This window comes from Erythrolamprus reginae, chromosome 10, assembly GCF_031021105.1.
Source record: "Erythrolamprus reginae isolate rEryReg1 chromosome 10, rEryReg1.hap1, whole genome shotgun sequence".
NCBI classification, from domain to species: domain Eukaryota; kingdom Metazoa; phylum Chordata; class Lepidosauria; order Squamata; family Dipsadidae; genus Erythrolamprus; species Erythrolamprus reginae.
The window spans coordinates 45,546,201-45,563,985 of record NC_091959.1 but is presented as its reverse complement, the minus strand read 5'-3'; the positions used below and the strand labels follow the sequence as shown (position 1 = coordinate 45,563,985).

At 43.9% G+C, this 17,785-nt stretch overlaps 1 protein-coding gene across 1 annotated transcript in view; it reads left to right on the top strand.

The window, feature by feature from the left end:
• The window catches only part of BICDL1 (BICD family like cargo adaptor 1), a 38,577-nt gene that overhangs the window by 18,350 nt on the left and 2,442 nt on the right, over window positions 1-17,785 (top strand). Inside the window, exons 4-9 of the mRNA XM_070762308.1 lie at window positions 5,515-5,661; window positions 6,787-6,966; window positions 7,690-7,908; window positions 8,200-8,343; window positions 9,342-9,472; window positions 14,462-14,582. Of these exons, the coding sequence (XP_070618409.1) occupies window positions 5,515-5,661; window positions 6,787-6,966; window positions 7,690-7,908; window positions 8,200-8,343; window positions 9,342-9,472; window positions 14,462-14,582 (942 nt within the window). The remainder of the gene's footprint in view (window positions 1-5,514; window positions 5,662-6,786; window positions 6,967-7,689; window positions 7,909-8,199; window positions 8,344-9,341; window positions 9,473-14,461; window positions 14,583-17,785) is intronic.

Sequence of the window (17,785 nt, the reverse complement as noted above, 5' to 3'; positions counted from 1 at the left end):
AACAACAACAACAACAACAATAACAACAACAACAACAATAACAACAACAACAACAATAACAACAACAACAACAATAACAACAACAACAACAACAACGGAGTTGGAAGGGACTTTGGAGGTCTTCTAGTCCAACCCCCCTGCTTAGGCAGGAAACCCTACACTACTTCAGACAGATGGTTATCCAACATCTGCTTAAAAACTTCCAAGCTTTAAAAACTCTTTTAAAAAGCTATCTTTTAAAAAATGCACATTAAAATTGGCACGCATGCCCATTTCTCCAGCCCCTCAAAATTGGCATTTTTGTGTGTCTTTCTAAGTCGGGGGCAAGCAACCAAATCTTTTTGATTTGATTTGATTTGATTTGATTTGATCTGATCTGATCTGATCTGATCTGATCTGATTTGTATGCCGCCCGTATCCATAGACTCGGGGTGGCTCACAGCAATAATAAACAATATATAACAAATCTAATAATTTAAGAGAAACACTAAAAACCCCATTATTGAAAGCAAACATACACAAAAACATACTATACATAAACTGTATAGGCCCGGGGGAGATGTTTCAGTTCCCCCATGCCTGACTACAGAGGTGGGTTTTAAGGAATTTACGAAAGACAAGGAGGGTGGGGGCAGTTCTAATCTCTGGGGGGAGCTGGTTCCAGAGGGTTGGGGCCGCCACAGAGAAGGCTCTTCCCCTGGGTCCCGCCAAATGACATTGTTCCGTCGACGGGACCTGGAGAAGGCCAATTCTGTGGGACCTAACCAGTCGCTGGGATTCGTGCGGCAGAAGGCGGTCCCTGAGATAATCTGGTCCGATGCCATGAAGAACTTTATAGGTCATAAAAGTCTTCGGAGAGGGACGGCATACAAGTCCAACTAATAAATAAATAAATAAATAAATAAATAAATAAATAAATAAATAAATAAATAAATAAATAAATAAATAAATAAATAAATAAATAAATAAATAAATAAATAAATAAATAAATAAATAAATAAATAAATAAATAAATAAATAAATAAATAAATAAATAAATAAATAAATAAATAAATAAATAAATAAATAAATAAATAAATAATAAATAAATAAATAAATAAATAAATAAATAAATAAATAAATAAATAAATAAATAAATAAATAAATAAATAAATAAATAAATAAATAAATAAATAAATAAATAAATAAATAAATAAATAAATAAATAAATAAATAAATAAATAAATAAATAAATAAATAAATAAATAAATAAATAAATAAATAAATAAATAAATAAATAAATAAATAAATAAATAAATAAATAAGCAATACTTTGAATTGTGACCGGAAACTGATCGGCAACCAATGCAGACTGTGGAGTGTTGGTGTGACATGGGCAAATTTAGGAAAGCCCATGACTGCTCTCGCAGCTGCATTCTGCACGATCTGAAGTTTCCGAACACTTTTCAAAGGTAGCCCCATGTAGAGAGCATTACAGTAGTCGAGCCTCGAGGTGATGAGGGCATGAGTGACTGTGAGCAGTGACTCACGGTCCAAATAGGGCCGCAACTGGTGCACCAGGCGAACCTGGGCAGACGCCCCCCTCGCCACAGCTGAAAGGTGTTTCTCTAATGTGAGCTGTGGATCAAGGAGGAAGCCCAAGTTGGGAACCTTCTCTGAGGGGGTCAATGATTCTCCACCCAGGGTAATGGATGGACAGATGGAATTGTCCTTGGGAGGCAAAACCCACAGCCAAACCGTCTTATCCGGGTTGAGTTTGAGTCTGTTGACACCCATCCAGACCCCAACAGCCTCCAGGCATCCAGGCAAATCCCCACCATTCCATTAGCAACCCAATACCGGCGGGTGTGGCAGGGGGAGAACACAGCAAAATCTCCATTCCTTCCCCATTCCAGAGGAAAGGTTCGTGCAAAATCCCCATTTCCTCCCGATCAGCTGGGTTTGTTCCAAGTATCTACTACTCTTTTGGTGAAATAATATTTTCTCACGTTGCTTCTGATCTTTCCCCCCAACTAACCTCAAGATTGTGCCCCCTTGCTCTTGGGTTCACTTCCCTATTAAAAATCATCTTCTTCCGATGAATAGAAATTCAAATTCTTCATGCCATGTCAGAGAAAATCCCCCCAATTTTTTTGTTTTTACAAATCTTTATTTTTTTTTCTCTCAGCTTTTTTTTTCCCCTTGATATTTTTATCTCTTCTTCCTCTCTTCATTTTGGGGGACTTTTGACTCCTTATCTCCTTCCTGACCTGGGAACAAATACACACCTAAAGAAAGAAAGAAAATATTCGAGGAGTTACTCACTCCTGCCACAGGCTAAATTTGCAACATTCACAAGGGAAGAGAAGTGATCCCAAATCAGGAAAGCTGGAGGTGGAGAAAGTCTGGGCTACTTCTAGAAACATAGAAACATAGAAGTCTGACGGCAGAAAAAGACCTCATGGTCCATCTAGTCTGCCCTTATACTATTTCCTGTATTTTATCTTAGGATGGATATATGTTTATCCCAGGCATGTTTAAATTCAGTGACTGTGGATTTATCTACCACGTCTGCTGGAAGTTTGTTCCAAGGATCTACTACTCTTTCAGTGAAATAATATTTTCTCACGTTGCTTTTGATCTTTCCCCCAACTAACTTCAGATTGTGTCCCCTTGTTATTGGGTTCACTTTCCTATTAAAAACACTTCCCTCCTGGACCTTATTTAACCCTTTAACATATTTAAATGTTTCGATCATGTCCCCCCTTTTCCTTCTGTCTTCCAGACTATACAGATTGAGTTCATTAAGTCTTTCCTGATAGGTTTGATGCTTAAGACCTTCCACCATTCTTGTAGCCCGTCTTTGAACCCGTTCAATTATGTCAATATCTTTTTGTAGGTGAGGTCTCCAGAACTGAACACAGTATTCCAAATGTGGTCTCACCAGCGCTCTGTATAAGGGGATCACAATCTCCCTCTTCCTGCTTGTGATACCTCTAGCTATGCAGCCAAGCATCCTACTTGCTTTTCCTACCGCCCGACCACATTGCTCACCCATTTTGAGACTGTCAGAAATCACTACCCCTAAATCCTTCTCTTCTGAAGTTTTTGCTAACACAGAACTGCCAATGCAATACTCAGATTGAGGATTCCTTTTCCCCAAGTGCATTATTTTACATTTGGAAACATTCAACTGCAGTTTCCATTGCTTTGACCATTTATCTAGTAAAGCTAAATCATTTACCATATGACAGACCCCTCCAGGAGTCTTCGGAGAGGGGCGGCATACAAATCTAAGTAATAAAATAAATAAATAAATAAATAAATATCAACCCTATTGCACACTTTAGAGTCATTGGCAAATAGGCAAACCTTCCCTACCAAACCTTCCCCTATTTCACTCACAAACATATTAAAAAGAATAGGACCCAGAACAGACCCTTGTGGCACACCGCTTGTAACCTGTCTCTGCTCAGAATACTCGCCATTAACAATAACTCTCTGATGTCTATGCTTCAGCCAGCTTGAAATCCACTGAACTATCCAGGGATTAAGTCCAATCTTCACTAATTTATCTACCAGCTCTTTATGTGGAACCGTATCAAAGGCTTTGCCGAAGTCCAGATAGGCAATATCCACGGCACCACCTTGATCCAACACCTTTGTGACATAGTCAAAGAAATACTTTTTCCAACTCCGGGGACATTCCTGGCTGTGTTTCTTCCTGGAAATGGTGGTTTGTTATCTTGGCAACAGGGAGAAGGGGAAATTTCTGCTGGCTCACCGGCCAAAATTTTCCCTAGGCTGCACTTCGTATGTTGCAACAGCGGTAACAGCGGTAACAGCAACCTCAAGTGTTGGAAGTTGTGTAATCTAACAAATACGCAATAGGGTGTGTGAACACACCTAGGCAGACAGACGCCTTCGGGGGGGGAAGATAGGTGATAAGGGGGCATCTGGGCAGCCAAGGGGGCTGATTAAATGAGAATGAGGGAGGGGCCGCCACCATGTTCAATGATTTGACCCCCTGATGCATAGCGCTGCATTTACACTCCCTCGCGCACATGTGTGTATGTGTGTTGGTGTGGGTGTGGGTGTACACGGATGTGTGCACCTGTATGCATATATGCCCATGTGCAGGTATGCATGCATGGGCATGTATGTGTATGTTCACATATACGTATATGCATGCATGCGCATTCAAACATTCACAAGATATTACATACACATACATACGTTTCACAATATTGCTGTCTACCGATCTCGATCTCTCTCTCTCTATCTATCCATCTCTGTCTATCTTTTTATCTATCTATCTCTGTCTCTCTCTCTATCTATCCATCTCTGTCTATCTTTTTATCTATCTATCTCTGTCTCTCTGTCTGTCTGTCTGTCTGTCTGTCTGTCTGTCTGTCTATCTATATATCTATCTATATCTATCTATATATCCATCTCTGTCTGTCTATCTTTTTATCTATCTATCTATCTCTGTCTGTCTGTCTGTCCATCCGTCGGTCCATCCATCCATCCATCCATCCATCTACCTATCTATTATCATCTATCTATCTATCTATCTATCTATCTATCTATCTATCTATCTATCTATCTATCTATCTCTATATCTATCTATCTCTAGACATTATAATACTTTTATATGCTTTATTATAACTTATATTATAATCTATAGACATTATAATACTTTATAACTCTCAGAAATTTTCCCCTGGTCTCTCATTTGGTGGGCTAGCCTGGTCTTGGGAGACCCCCGATGATGGTCCATACACACATACACACACCTTGTGCAGGCTGAACAGAACCACAAAACAGCTTTCCTAGAGGGAGGGAGGGAAGGAAGGAAGCAAGCAAGGAAAGAAGGAAGAAAGGAAGCAAAGAAGGAAGGAAGGAAGCAAAGAAGGAAGGAAGGGAGGAAGGAAGGTAGCAAAGAAGGAAGGAAGGAAGCAAAGAAGGAAGGGAGGGAGGAAGGAAGCAAGCAAGCAAAGAAGGAAGGGAGGGAGGGAGGGAGGGAGGAAGCAAAGAAGGAAGGGAGGGAGGGAGGGAAGAAGGAAGGAAGGGAGGAAGGAGCCACAGTCGGCCTCGTATTTGGGACCAATGGCGAGCGAGCAGAGTGAAAATCCCGCTGACCTTTTAGCGGAACCCAAGTTCATCTCTTTTAATCCCTCTGGGAATTCCAGAGAGGCAGAGTGCTGACCGCTTGGCCTCCTCCCCTCCCTCTCCGTTTGCTTGGCAACGCACATTCCAAGCTTGCAAATGTTAAATTCCTCCCACTCTGCAAAGCCGGAGTTCCATACGGGAGGGTCGGTTTGAGGTGGAAGGGAGAGATCAGTCCTCCTTCCCTTCTCTTCCCACATTCCACCCGGATCGGTAGCCCAGCATTCCAGGTGTGGCTTCAAAGTCCTTCTCTTCTGCCTTCTCCAGTTGCTAGGTCCTTCTCTTCTCCAAACCAGAGAAAGGGGCTCGCTCGGCCTTTGCAAAAAAAAAAAGGCCCCCTATACTTTTTATATTTATTTTTTTTAGATTAAGATGCTGAGAGATCGCAAGCAGGATCTGGAACGCCGCCTTAGCGCCATGATGGAGGAAAACCACCTCCTTCAAGGGACGGTGGTGGAACTTCAAGATCGTGTCTTAATTTTGGAACGGCAAAGCCATGAAAAAGACATGCAGGTAAGCAGTGACGGGCTCTTACGGGAACGGTCAGGTACGCAGAACCAGTAGAAAAATATTGAATTTTCTTTCTTTTTTTCCCCTTCTGAGCTCTGGGTATGTTTTTCCTATCCCAGTAAATGAGGTTGAATGTGTATAATGTGTGTGCATGTGTGTGTACATACACATACATACCTTGGTATACTAATAACAAAAGATTTAAGTGCCAAAGCCCACTGCAACAACACAGCCAAGAAGGCTTCAAGAGTTGTAAACCTAATCCTACGTAGCTTCTGCTCTGGCAATCTCACACTACTTACCAGAGCTTACAAGACTTTTGCCAGACCCGTCCTCGAATACAGCTCATCTGTTTGGAACCCATATCGCATCTCAGACATTAACATCCTTGAAAATGTCCAAAGATACTTCACCAGAAGAGCCCTTCACTCCTCCACTCGAAATAGAATACCCTACGAGACTAGACTTTCAATCCTGGGCCTAGAAAGTTTAGAACTAAGACGCCTTAAACAAGATCTAAGTATTGCCCACAAGATCATATGTTGCAACGTCCTGCCTGTCGGCGACTACTTCAGCTTCAACCACAACAACACAAGAGCACACAACAGATTTAAACTTAATATTAACCGCTCCAAAGTTGACTGTAAAAAATATGACTTCAGTAACCGAGTTATCGAAGCGTGGAACTCATTACCGGACTCCATAGTGTCATTCCCAAACCCCCAACACTTTACCCTTAGATTATCTACGGTTGACCTATCCAGATTCCTAAGAGGTCAGTAAGGGGCGAGTACAAGTGCACTAGAGTGCCTTCCGTCCCCTGTCCTATTGCTCTCCTATATCTCCTATACCTTTCTTCGATTCCTATATCTCTTCTTCTATTCTTTCATTGATATGTTCTATTACTATATCTTCTTTTCTATTATTTCTTAGATATATTTTACTATGAGTATCTCCTCTATAACCTTCATCATGTATTTTACTATGTGTATATAGATATATATCCACTAAAACCCTCATTGTGTATTGGACAAAATAAATAAATAAAATAAATGCAGTTTATATAGTAGATGTGGTTTTTCTTTGAAGACATTTTGCTCCTCTCGGCTAACTTTTCCACCCTCTCAGTTGCACCAGAGCCAGCTGGAGCTTCAAGAGGTGAGACTGTCCTATCGGCAGCTGCAGGCCAAGATGGAGGAGCTGAATGAGGAGCGAAGCCTCCAAGACTTCAATTCCACCAGGATGTCTTTGCTGTCGGAGATCGAACAAAGCATGGAAGCCGAAGAGCTGGAACAAGAGCGAGAACAGGTATGGAGCGGTGGGCTCTAGAAAAGGTGGGAAGCCCTGCCAAAGTAGGACAACTCCTTGAGCATCTAGGGTCTGTTTGTTTACCATTTCCTAACACTTATTTCTCCTCATAAATCCTTGTTTGTTTGTTTGTTTACCATTTCCTAACACTTATTTCTCCTCATAAATCCTTGTTTGTTTGTTTACCATTTCCTAACACTTATTTCTCCTCATAAATCCTTGTTTCTTTTTGTTTGTTTACCATTTCCTAACACTTATTTCTCCTCATAAATCCTTGTTTGTTTGTTTGTTTGTTTGTTTGTTTACCATTTCCTAACACTTATTTCTCCTCATAAATCCTTGTTTCTTTTTGTTTGCTTGTTTACCATTTCCTAACAATTCTCCTCATAAATCCTTGTTTGTTTGTTTGTTTGTTTACTATTTCATAACACTTAATTCTCCTCATAAATCCTTGTTTGTTTGTTTGTTTGTTTACTATTTCCTAACACTTTTTTCTCCTCATATTTATACCTTTAACCGCATTAAATACTCTTTCCCCCCCCCCTTTGATTTCTTTTTTCTCCACCCATCAATAAAACGTGGCGAGAGAGAGAGAAATATCTGCCTCTGTCTAAAATTGAACTCTAGGCCATTCATCCTGCAGAGGGAATCCTGAGTTTGAAATCTGCCCAATGGGTGTCATAGTACTGTACGTTTTTAAAATAAAAAATTCTGTCACCACAGTTGAGGCTGCAGCTTTGGGAGGCCTACTGCCAAGTCCGTTACTTGTGTACGCACCTCCGAGGGAACGACAGCGCCGATTCCGCCGTCTCCACAGATTCTTCCATGGACGAGTCCTCAGAAACCTCCTCCGCCAAAGATGTTCCGGCTGGCAGTTTGAGGGCTGCCCTCAGCGAATTGAAAAGGCTGATCCAAAGCATTATTGACGGCACGGATTCCCCGGTAAGTGGGGTTTGGGGGGGGATTACTACTGTTGTGTGCGAATTAAGTTCGTAAGTAGAGGTGCCACTATATTTGAAAACTTATTTTGGTCGGTAAGCACCTCCCACCCACATGACGTTTAAGCTATCCCCTGGTCACATGATTGTCAAGCCACTCCCACCTGGTCACATGGCCGGCAAGCCGCTCCTACCCAGTCATATGACCATCAAGCCACACCCACAAAACAAGCCACGCCCACAGTGTGGCAGTCAAAATATCCCTGCGTAAAAGACTTTTATATATCTTTTTCAGGGCTCTCGGAGAAGCGACGATGATGGTTTGGAGGAACAGATCAAGCAAACGAGTGAAGATTCAAGAGCCCTGAGGGAGTTAATGGAAGGCGAACGGGGGAAACTGAGGCAGAGTCTGGAAGAGCTACAGCAGCTTCACAGCCAGGTAGGCAAGGATGTGAAGGGGGGGTGGGAGACCATTAATTTCTCTGCTCTTTTAAAGATCTTCATTTGACTGTATGTGTGTGTGTGAGAGAGAGAGAGAGAGAGATTATAGACAGATAGACAGACAGAGACAAATAGACAGGTGATAGGTAGGTAGAGCCCTTCATGGCATCGGACCAGAATATCTCCGAGACCGCCTTCTGCCGCACGAATCCCAGCGACCGATTAGGTCCCACAGAGTGGGCCTTCTCCGGGTCCCGTCAACTAAACAATGCCGGTTGGCGGGTCCCAGGGGAAGAGCCTTCTCTGTGGCGGCACCGGCTCTCTGGAACCAACTCCCCCCGGAGATTAGAACTGCCCCTACTCTTCCTGCCTTCCGAAAACTCCTTAAGACCCACTTTTGCCATCAGGCATGGGGAAACTAAACATCTCCCCTGGGCACGTTAATTTATACATGGTATGCTTGTGAGTGTGTTTGCTATTACATGGGGTTTTTCTTAAATCGTTAAATATTTTAATTAATTGCATTGTTGTGACTGTTTTACTTGTTGTGAGCCGCCCCGAGTCTTCGGAGAGGGGTGGCATACAAGTCCAACTAATTAATAAATAAATAAATAAATAAATAAATAAATAAATAAATAGAGACAGACAGACAGACAGACAGACAGACAGACAGACAGACAGACAGACAGACAGATGATAGGTAGGTAGGTAGGTTGGTAGGTAGGTAGATAGATAGATGATAGATGATAGATAGATGATAGATAGATGATAGATAGATAGATAGATAGATAGATAGATAGATAGATAGATAGATAGATAGATAGATAGATAGATAGATAGTAGAACCAGAACCATCTAATGCACCACTTAAAGGTGGACCAAAGCCTTCTTAAGCCAGGGCCTCCCCCTGTGGTTCCAGCAGGAGCCGGCAGGTCCTTTAAATGGAATACAACTTCAACCAGAGCCAACACAACAATCACAATTTAATCTTCTCAGGTGACCTTGTTGAGTGTGGAGATGACTTCACTGAAGGAGGAAAGAGACCGACTCCGGGGATCGGCCGAAGAGAAAGACACCAGCGAGCAGCTCCTCAGCGCTATCCGAGACCGAGACGAAGCCATTTCCAAGTAAGCGGAGTAAAGGTGGGGTTGGGTAGCTGAGTTGGTGTTAGGGAGAGAGACAAGGGGGGCTCAAGGTGCAGCCAGAGGTATTTGGTTCTGGCAAAGGGTGTAAAAATGGAGTAGAAGTTGCTTCTGGCCCTATGAGTCTCTGTTCTCTTTCTTTCTCTCCCTCCCTCTCCCCCTTTCCCCCCTTCTCCCTTTTCCTCCTTCTCTCCTGTTCCTTTCTTCCCCCCTCTACCTTTCCGTCCTCCTCTCTCTCCCTTCTTCTCTCCTTCTCCCTCTCCCTCCTTTCTCTCCCTCCTTTCTCTCCCTCCCTTTTCCTTCCTTCTCCCTTTCCCTCCTTCTCCCATTCCTTTCTCTCTCCCTCTCCCTCCTTCTCTCTCTTTCTCTCTCCCTTTCCCTTCTCCCTCCTTCTCCCTCTCCCTCCTTTCTCTCTCTCCCCTTTTCCCTCCTTCTCCCTTTCCCTCCTTCTCCCATTCCTTTCTCTCTCCCTCTCCCTCCTTCTCTCTCTTTCTCTCTCCCTTTCCTTTCTCCCTCCTTCTCCCTCTCCCTCCTCTCCCTCCCTCTCTCCCCTTTTCCCTCCTTCTCCCTTTCCCAACTTCTCTCCTGTTCCTTTCTCCCCCCCTCTACCTTTCCGTCATTCTCTCTCTCCCGTTCCCTTTTCTTTCCTTCTCCCTCTCCCTCCTTTTCTCACTCCCCTTTTCCTTCCTTCTCCCTTTCCCTCCTTCTCTCTCTCTCTCTCTCCTTCTCCCTTTCTCTCTCTCTCCCCCTTTCCCTCCTTCACCCATTCCTCTCTCCCTCTCCCTTTCCCTCCTCCTCTCTCCCTCCTCCTCTCTTCCCTTTGCTTCTCTTTCCCTCTTTTTCTCTCTCTTTCTCTCTCCCTTTCTCTCCTTCTCCCATTCCCTTCTCCTTCTCCTCCTTTCTCTCTCTCCCCCTTTCCCTCCTTCTCCATTTCCCTCCTTCCCTCTTTCCCTTCTCTCCCCCTCTCCCGTTCCCTCCTTCTTCCTCACTCTCTTCCTTTCCCTCCTTCTCCCTCCCTCCCTCTCACTTTCCCCTCTTCTCTTTCTCTTTTCCTCCCTCCCTCCCTCTTTTATTCATTTTTCTGCTCCTTGGATGATGGGCCCACAACACAGGTGTGATGGTCATCGGTTAAAAAGTGCCTTGTTTGGGCTGGGGAGACCAAACAGCCGCCTCGTTGCTGCCCCCTGTTGGCTGAGCAGAGAGAATATTTGAGCTGCCCATTGAATCTCCCAATGCCGGATATCCAGGAAGCTTCTGGTATTTTAGGCTGTGTGTAGGTGACCGACTCTCCCGTATCCATGGAAACTGGCTGCTTAGGAAGTCCAATATATTCATTCTGTGAAGGGTTTTTTTTTTAAAATGTTTTTTCTTTCCTGTTGCAATACCGAGATATTTGCAATGGGGACTGTGTTCTGTCAGCCCTGGCTGCGTAGGCAGAGAGAAATATTTCATGAATGACCGCTCTTGCGTGGCAGAGTAGCCATCCAAATCAGCTTCCCCAAGCCTGGGATTCGTGAGAGGTGTCAGGACTGCAGATCCCATATACGACAGTGGTGGGGCTCACGAATAAGAACAATGAGTCTGCTTATAGAAATGAAGTACAAGGGCTGATATTATGGTGTCAAGAAAACAGTCTTACACTTGACACCAAGAAAACTAAAGAACTGATAATTGACTTCAGGAGGAAGAAAGATGTATATTCACCATTGCACATAAATGGCGAGGAGGTGGAGAGGGTTGGTAGTTTCAAATTTCTGGGCACTTATATCTCGGAGGACCTCTCATGGACTATGAATGTTAATATGCTTGTGGGTGTTGTGGTTCCGTCTGAGGCCCCTCAGGGAACGGCTGATCTTCTGTCGGTTTCCAGCTCAGAGGGAGAGGATGAGGAACAGGAGGTGCAGGCAGACGAGGAGGAGGAATCCCAGGCTGAAGAAGAGGGGGGACAGCCAGAGTCCCCCCCAGAGGGAGCTCTCCCCAGCAAGCAGCCTGGATTCCTTAAAGGAAAATGCACAAGCCATAATTGATCTGCGACAGAGAAGAGGTACACAGCGAAGGGACCAATTGGCTAGGTACTTTCAGCATTAAAGAGGCAACAGCTGGGTTTGGGTGTGGTGCTCTTTGGAAAGGCTAAAAGGCAGACCCACCCTTCCTGGCTTGTGGAGTTTTATCTTTGAGAGTCTTGGGACCTGGCTGTGAACTTTGGCGTCTTGGAATCCTGGTTTGTGCCTTTGACTACTGAAACCTTGGGGTGGGTGTGCCAGCAAGAAGCTTGCTGTATTGTCTGGACATCAGGACTCTGCTGTAAAGTATTATAGCCTGTCTGTTGGGAAGAACAGGTTTTCCTCTGTGTTTATTTTTTCCAGCTATAAAGTACTTTTGCTTTTACCAGAGTGTCTGGCTGTTTTTTCCAGTTGGTGTTGAGGTCTGGGGGAACCCAGACAGAACAGTGAAGAAGGCACAAAAGAGGCTGTACTTCTTGAGAATGCTCAGGAAGATAAATTGATCTCAGCATCTACTGTTGTCCTACTATCGCAGCACCATTGAGAGTGTCTTGACATACGGGCATTCTAGCTTGGTATGGGAGCAGCTCTGTAGCGAACAAAAAGCTCTACAGAGAATTATTAAAACTGCCCAGAACATCATTGGGCTCCAGGTACCCGCCCTGGATGACATCTTCACATCTCGCTGTTCTAGGAAGGTGCATACCATTCTCAAAGACTCTTCTCATCCTGCTTAGAATCTTTTTGAACTGTTACCTTCTGGCAGAAGATACAGAACAACTAGAACTCGGACCACACGTTTCCTGAATAGCTTTTATCCCAGAGCTATACTCGCCCTTAACAACGAATTAAAGGGTCACCATCAGTGAACTGTTGGACAATATTACTTGGTTTGTCATGTAGATGGTTGAGTGGTTTAGGGTGGGGAATTTGTAGTGGGTGGGACATTTTATTCTTTTTTTTAAATTCTATTTTTTATTCTATTTTTAAATGTACTTATTCTAATTTTATGTATGGTGGGACTGGTCTCTGGGTGTCACACGACTTTCGTTGCCAATGACAATTCGTTCTTTTGACAATGACAATAATTTTTATTATTATTATTATTATTATTATTATTATTATTATTATTATTATATTCCCCAGCCAACTCCATCTGTGGGAAGAGAGGAAAAGACTTATTTATTTGTTTGTCAAGTACGTGTTGGTAGCATACACAGATATAATGCTGTTAATATACATGAGATGGGTACTAACAAGAGAGAAACATTAAGACAGGGGACGGAAGGCACGCTGGTGCACTTATGCACGCCCCTTGCTGACCTCTTAGGAATCGGGAGAGGTCAACAGTGGATAGTCTAAAGGTAAAATTTGGGGGCTTAGGAGATGATACTACAGAGGTAGTGAGTTCCAGGCATCAACTACTCGGTTGCTAAAGTCATAATTCCTGCAGTCGAGTTTGGAGCGGTTTATTTTAAGCTTGCATCTGTTGTGTGCTCTTGTATTGTTGCGGTTGAAGCTGAAGTAGTCATTGACAGGAAGGACGCTGTAGCAGATGGTTTTGTGGGCTGTGCTTAGGTCGTGTTTAAGGCGACGTAGTTCTAAGCTTTCTAAACGTAGGATTGTAAGTCTGGTTGCGTATGGTAATCTGTTGCGAGTGGAGGAGTGGAGGGCTCTTCTCGTAAAGTATCTCTGGACACTTTCTAATGTATTTGTGGGCGAAATATGATGTGGGTTCCAGGACAGATGAGCTGTATTTGAGGGTTGGTCCAGCGAATGTTTTGTATGCTCTGGTTATCAGTGTGAGATTACCGGAGAAGAAGCTACATAAGATTAAGTCAGTAATGGTGAACTTCTGGCAAATGTGCCACAGCCATATCGGAGGGCACGTGAGACTTGCTATCTTCTTTTTTTTTGACCAGAAAGCAAATGGCTCTTAATCATTTCATAGAAACATAGAAACATAGCAGATTGATGGCAGAAAAAGACCTCATGGGTCCATCTAGTCTGCTCTTATACTATTTCCTGTATTTTATATTAGGACGGATCTATGTTTATCCCAGGCATGTTTAAATTCAGTGACTGTGGATTGACCAACCACGTCTGCTGGAAGTTTGTTCCAAGCATCTACTACTCTTTCAGTAAAATAATATTTTCTCATGTTGCTTTTGATTTTTCCCCCAACTAACCCCAAATTGTGCCCCCTTGTCCTTGTGTTCACTTTCCTATTGAAAACACTTCCCTCCTGAACCTTCTTGAACCCTTTAACATATTTAAATGTTTCTATCATGTCCCCACTTTTCCTTCTGTCCTCCAGACTATACAAATTGAGTTCATTGAGTCTTTCCTGATAGGTTTTATGCTTAAGATCTTGCACCATTTTTGTAGCCCGTCTTTGGATCAGTTCAATTTGATCCATCTCTTTTTGTAGGTGAGGTCTCCAGAACTGTACCCAGTATTATTCCAAAGGTGGTCTCACCAGAGCTCTATACAGCGGGATCACAATCTCCCTCTTCCTGCTTGTTACACCTCTAGCTATGCAGCCAAGCATCCTACTTGCTTTCTCTACCGCCTGACCGCACTCTTCACCCATTTGGAGACTGTCAGAAATCACGACCCCTAAATCCTTCTCTTCTGAAGTTTTTGCTAACACAGAACTGCCAATACAATACTCAGATTGAGGATTCCTTTTCCCCAAGTGCATTATTTCACATTTGGAAACATTAAACTGCAGTTTCCATTGCTTTGACCATTTATCTAGTAAAGCTAAATCATTTGCCATATTAACAGGGATATTACTTGGTTTCCCTGCCGCCTGACCGCACTGTTCACCCATTTGGAAACGGTCAGAAATCACGACCCCTAAATCCTTCTCTTCTGAAGTTCTTGCTGGCACAGAACTGCCAATGCAATACTCGCAAATGGCTCTTAACCATTTCGTTGTTGATGATGTTGTGGTTTTGCTTTTCAGGAAGAATGCGGTTGAGATGGAGTTGGCCAAATGCAGAATGGATATGATGTCCCTGAACAGCCAGCTGTTGGATGCCATTCAACAGAAGCTTAACCTTTCGCAGCAGCTGGAAGCGTGGCAGGTAGGAGGAAGAGAAAGACGGGGCCAGGCTGACCTAAGATCATAGAGTTCTTTTGCTGGGGAGTACCACATGGGGTATTGGGTTCCTACTGGTACGGGCCGCTCTATGGTGTGGTAGGGAAAATGGAGGTGTGCGCACAGTACTGGGTGATTGGCAGGCGGGCGCCCGCATGAGATTTAACTTCTGCGCATGAGCAGAAAGCAAAATCTCCTTGTGGTGGATACACATTGTTTGCCCCCTTGTGGTGGGAGGAGGAGGAGGAGAAAAGGAGGAGGGAAGAAGGAGGAGAGGAAGAGGAAGAAGAGGAAAAAAGAAGAAAGAGGAGGAGGAGGAGGAGGAGAGGAGAAAAAGAGGAGAGGAAGAGGAGAGGAAGAGGAGGAAAAAAGAAGAAAGGAGGAGGAGAAAAAGGAGAAGGAGGAGGAGGAGGAGGAGGAAAAAGGGGAAGGAAGAGGAAAGGAGGTGAAAAAGGAGGAGAGGAGGAGGAGGAAAAAAGGAGGAGGAAGAGGAGGAGATAAAGAGGGAAGAAGAAAAGGAGAGAAGACGAAGGAGGAGAGGAGGGGGAGGAGATGTAGGAGGAGGAGAAAAGGAGGAGGAGAAAAAGAGGAGAAAGAGAAAGAGAAGAGGAGGAGGAGGAGGAGGAGGAGGAAGAGAAAAAGAGGAAGGAGGGCGAGAGGAGGAGAAAAAGGAGGAGAGAAAAAGAGGAGGATGAGAAAAGGAGGATAAGGCAAAAAGGAGGAGGGAAGGAGGAGGAAGAGGAGAAAAAGAGGGAAGGAGGAGGAGGAGGAAAGTTGGTTCAGTAGAGCTGGGCTCTTTTTGACGTTCCTGGGCCTGACGACCCGCAGAACTGACCTTCAAAGGGGTCCCACCCTTTGGATACCAATCCCCCGGGTTCCTCCTCTCCCAGCATCCCTGGCGTGTCCAACCCGCAGATCCCGAGAGGCTTTCCCTAAAACGCATCCTTCCTCTCTTCCCCTTACAAGCTGTCAAGTTCAGCCCCCGACCAGTGGCTACCTTCTGTTTAGACTCTGAGGTGGCTCCTCCCATTCTACTTTGCCTTGTGCAAATTCCCCTTTGAGCCACAAGGGGGAGCATTACAAGCGGACGTTCCTATCGCCTGCGTCCCACAGCTCTCCTGGTTGAACTTGACCTCTCTTTCTCCTTGTGGTCATTTCTCTCTTCTCTCTCTCTCTCTCTCTCTTTCTCTCTCTCTTCTTTTTCCAGTTTGCTTCTTCAGGCCTTTTCACTATTTGGCTTCTTTGGTTTCTGATCTAGTGGCCTTTATCACTTCCCGTAACAACAGCTTTAGTCGTACACCCCTCCTGCCTTTAAGGTGAGCGCGACCCCAACCCGCTTCTTCCCTTCCCCATGGCATCCTCTCGTGTCCATTCCCGCCTCGCCGCGGCAGAATTCACTTCCCTCCCCTACCGGTTCTCGCAAATGTGAGTGCGTGCATGCGCTTTACTCCCGCGCTGGCCTCCCACGCATGTGCCTGGCCCCGAAAACATGGCTAAATAGAACGGTATTACATCTGGGTGGATGGGTAGTTGCCGCTACCAGTTCACTTGAACTGGTCCGAACTGGTTGAATTCCACCTATGCTGCTTGGGTACCGCTTCATCCTTTCGAGCAGAGATTGGCAATGCTTACAACAGGGGTAGGTAACCCTAGCAACTTTACGTCCTGTGGACTTCAACTCCCAGAATTCGTGCTTGCCCAGAAATTGGGGTTGTAGATTCAAAGATTTCCCCATAATTCGTTTATTATTCGTTTCCACTAACAAATGTATTTTTTCGGAGTATAAGACGTACCGGAGTATAAGACTCACCTTAGTTTTAGGGGAGGAAAATAGGAAAGAGAATCTGCCTACCAGGTATTCATCTGGCTAGCGTCCTTAGCCAGAACATTATTTTATCCCCTGGTTAGGGCTTTTAAAAAACATTATTTGGAGAGAATAACAAGGAAAGAGCTTGCAAGCTGGTAAGAGCTGGGAACATCGTTAGCATCTGGAAAGAAATATTCAGAGCAAGTAGAGCAATGGAAAAAAACCTGCAAAGACTTAGGGCTTGGAAAATAGGAAAGTGGACACAAGAACAAGGGGACACAATCTGAAGTTAGTTGGGGGAAAGATCAAAAGCAACGTGAGAAAATATTATTTTACTGAAAGAGTAGTAGATCCTTGGAACAAACTTCCAGCAGACGTGGTAGATAAATCCACAGTAACTGAATTTAAACATGCCTGGGATAAACATATATCCATCCTAGGATAAAATACAGAAAATAGTATAAGGGCAGACTAGATGTACCATGAGGTCTTTTTCTGCCGTCAGACTTCTATGTTTCTATGAAAACATTCTTCTCAGAGAGTAACAATGAAAGAGCTTGCAAGCCAGTAAGAGCTGGGAACATTGTTAGCACCTGGTTAGGGCTGGAAGAAACATTTGGAGCAAGTTAGACCTATGGGAGAAAAAACCCTGCAAAGAATTAGGGCTTGGAAAACATTCTTTGCAGAGAGTAACAATGAAAGAGCTTGCAAGCTGGTAAGAGCTGGGAACATCGTTAGCACCTGGAAAGAAATATTCAGAGCAAGTAGAGCAATGGAAAAAGCCCTGCAAAGACTTAGGGTTTGGAAAACATTCTTCTTAGAGATTAACAATGAAAGAGCTTGCAAGCCAGTAAGAGCTGGGAACATTGTTAGCACCTGGTTAGGGCTGGAAGAAACATTTGGAGCAAGTTAGACCTATGGGAGAAAAAACCCTGCAAAGAATTAGGGCTTGGAAAACATTCTTTGCAGAGAGTAACAATGAAAGAGCTTGCAAGCTGGTAAGAGCTGGGAACATCGTTAGCACCTGGAAAGAAATATTCAGAGCAAGTAGAGCAATGGAAAAAGCCCTGCAAAGACTTAGGGCTTGGAAAACATTCTTCACAGAGAGTAACAATGAAAGAGCTTGCAAGCCAGTAAGAGCTGGGAACATTGTTAGCACCTGGTTAGGGCTGGAAAGAAACTTATTCGGAGCAAGTTGGAGGAATGGAAAAAAAACCTGGAAAGACTTAGGGCTTGGAAAACATTCTTTGCAGAGAGAAATAAAGAAAGAACCTGCAAGGTAAGAGCTGGGAAGATCGTTAGCAGCTAGTTAGGGCTGGAAAAAGCTATATTCAGAGTATAAAACACACCCAAATTATCAGCCTCTTTTAGGGAGGACAAAG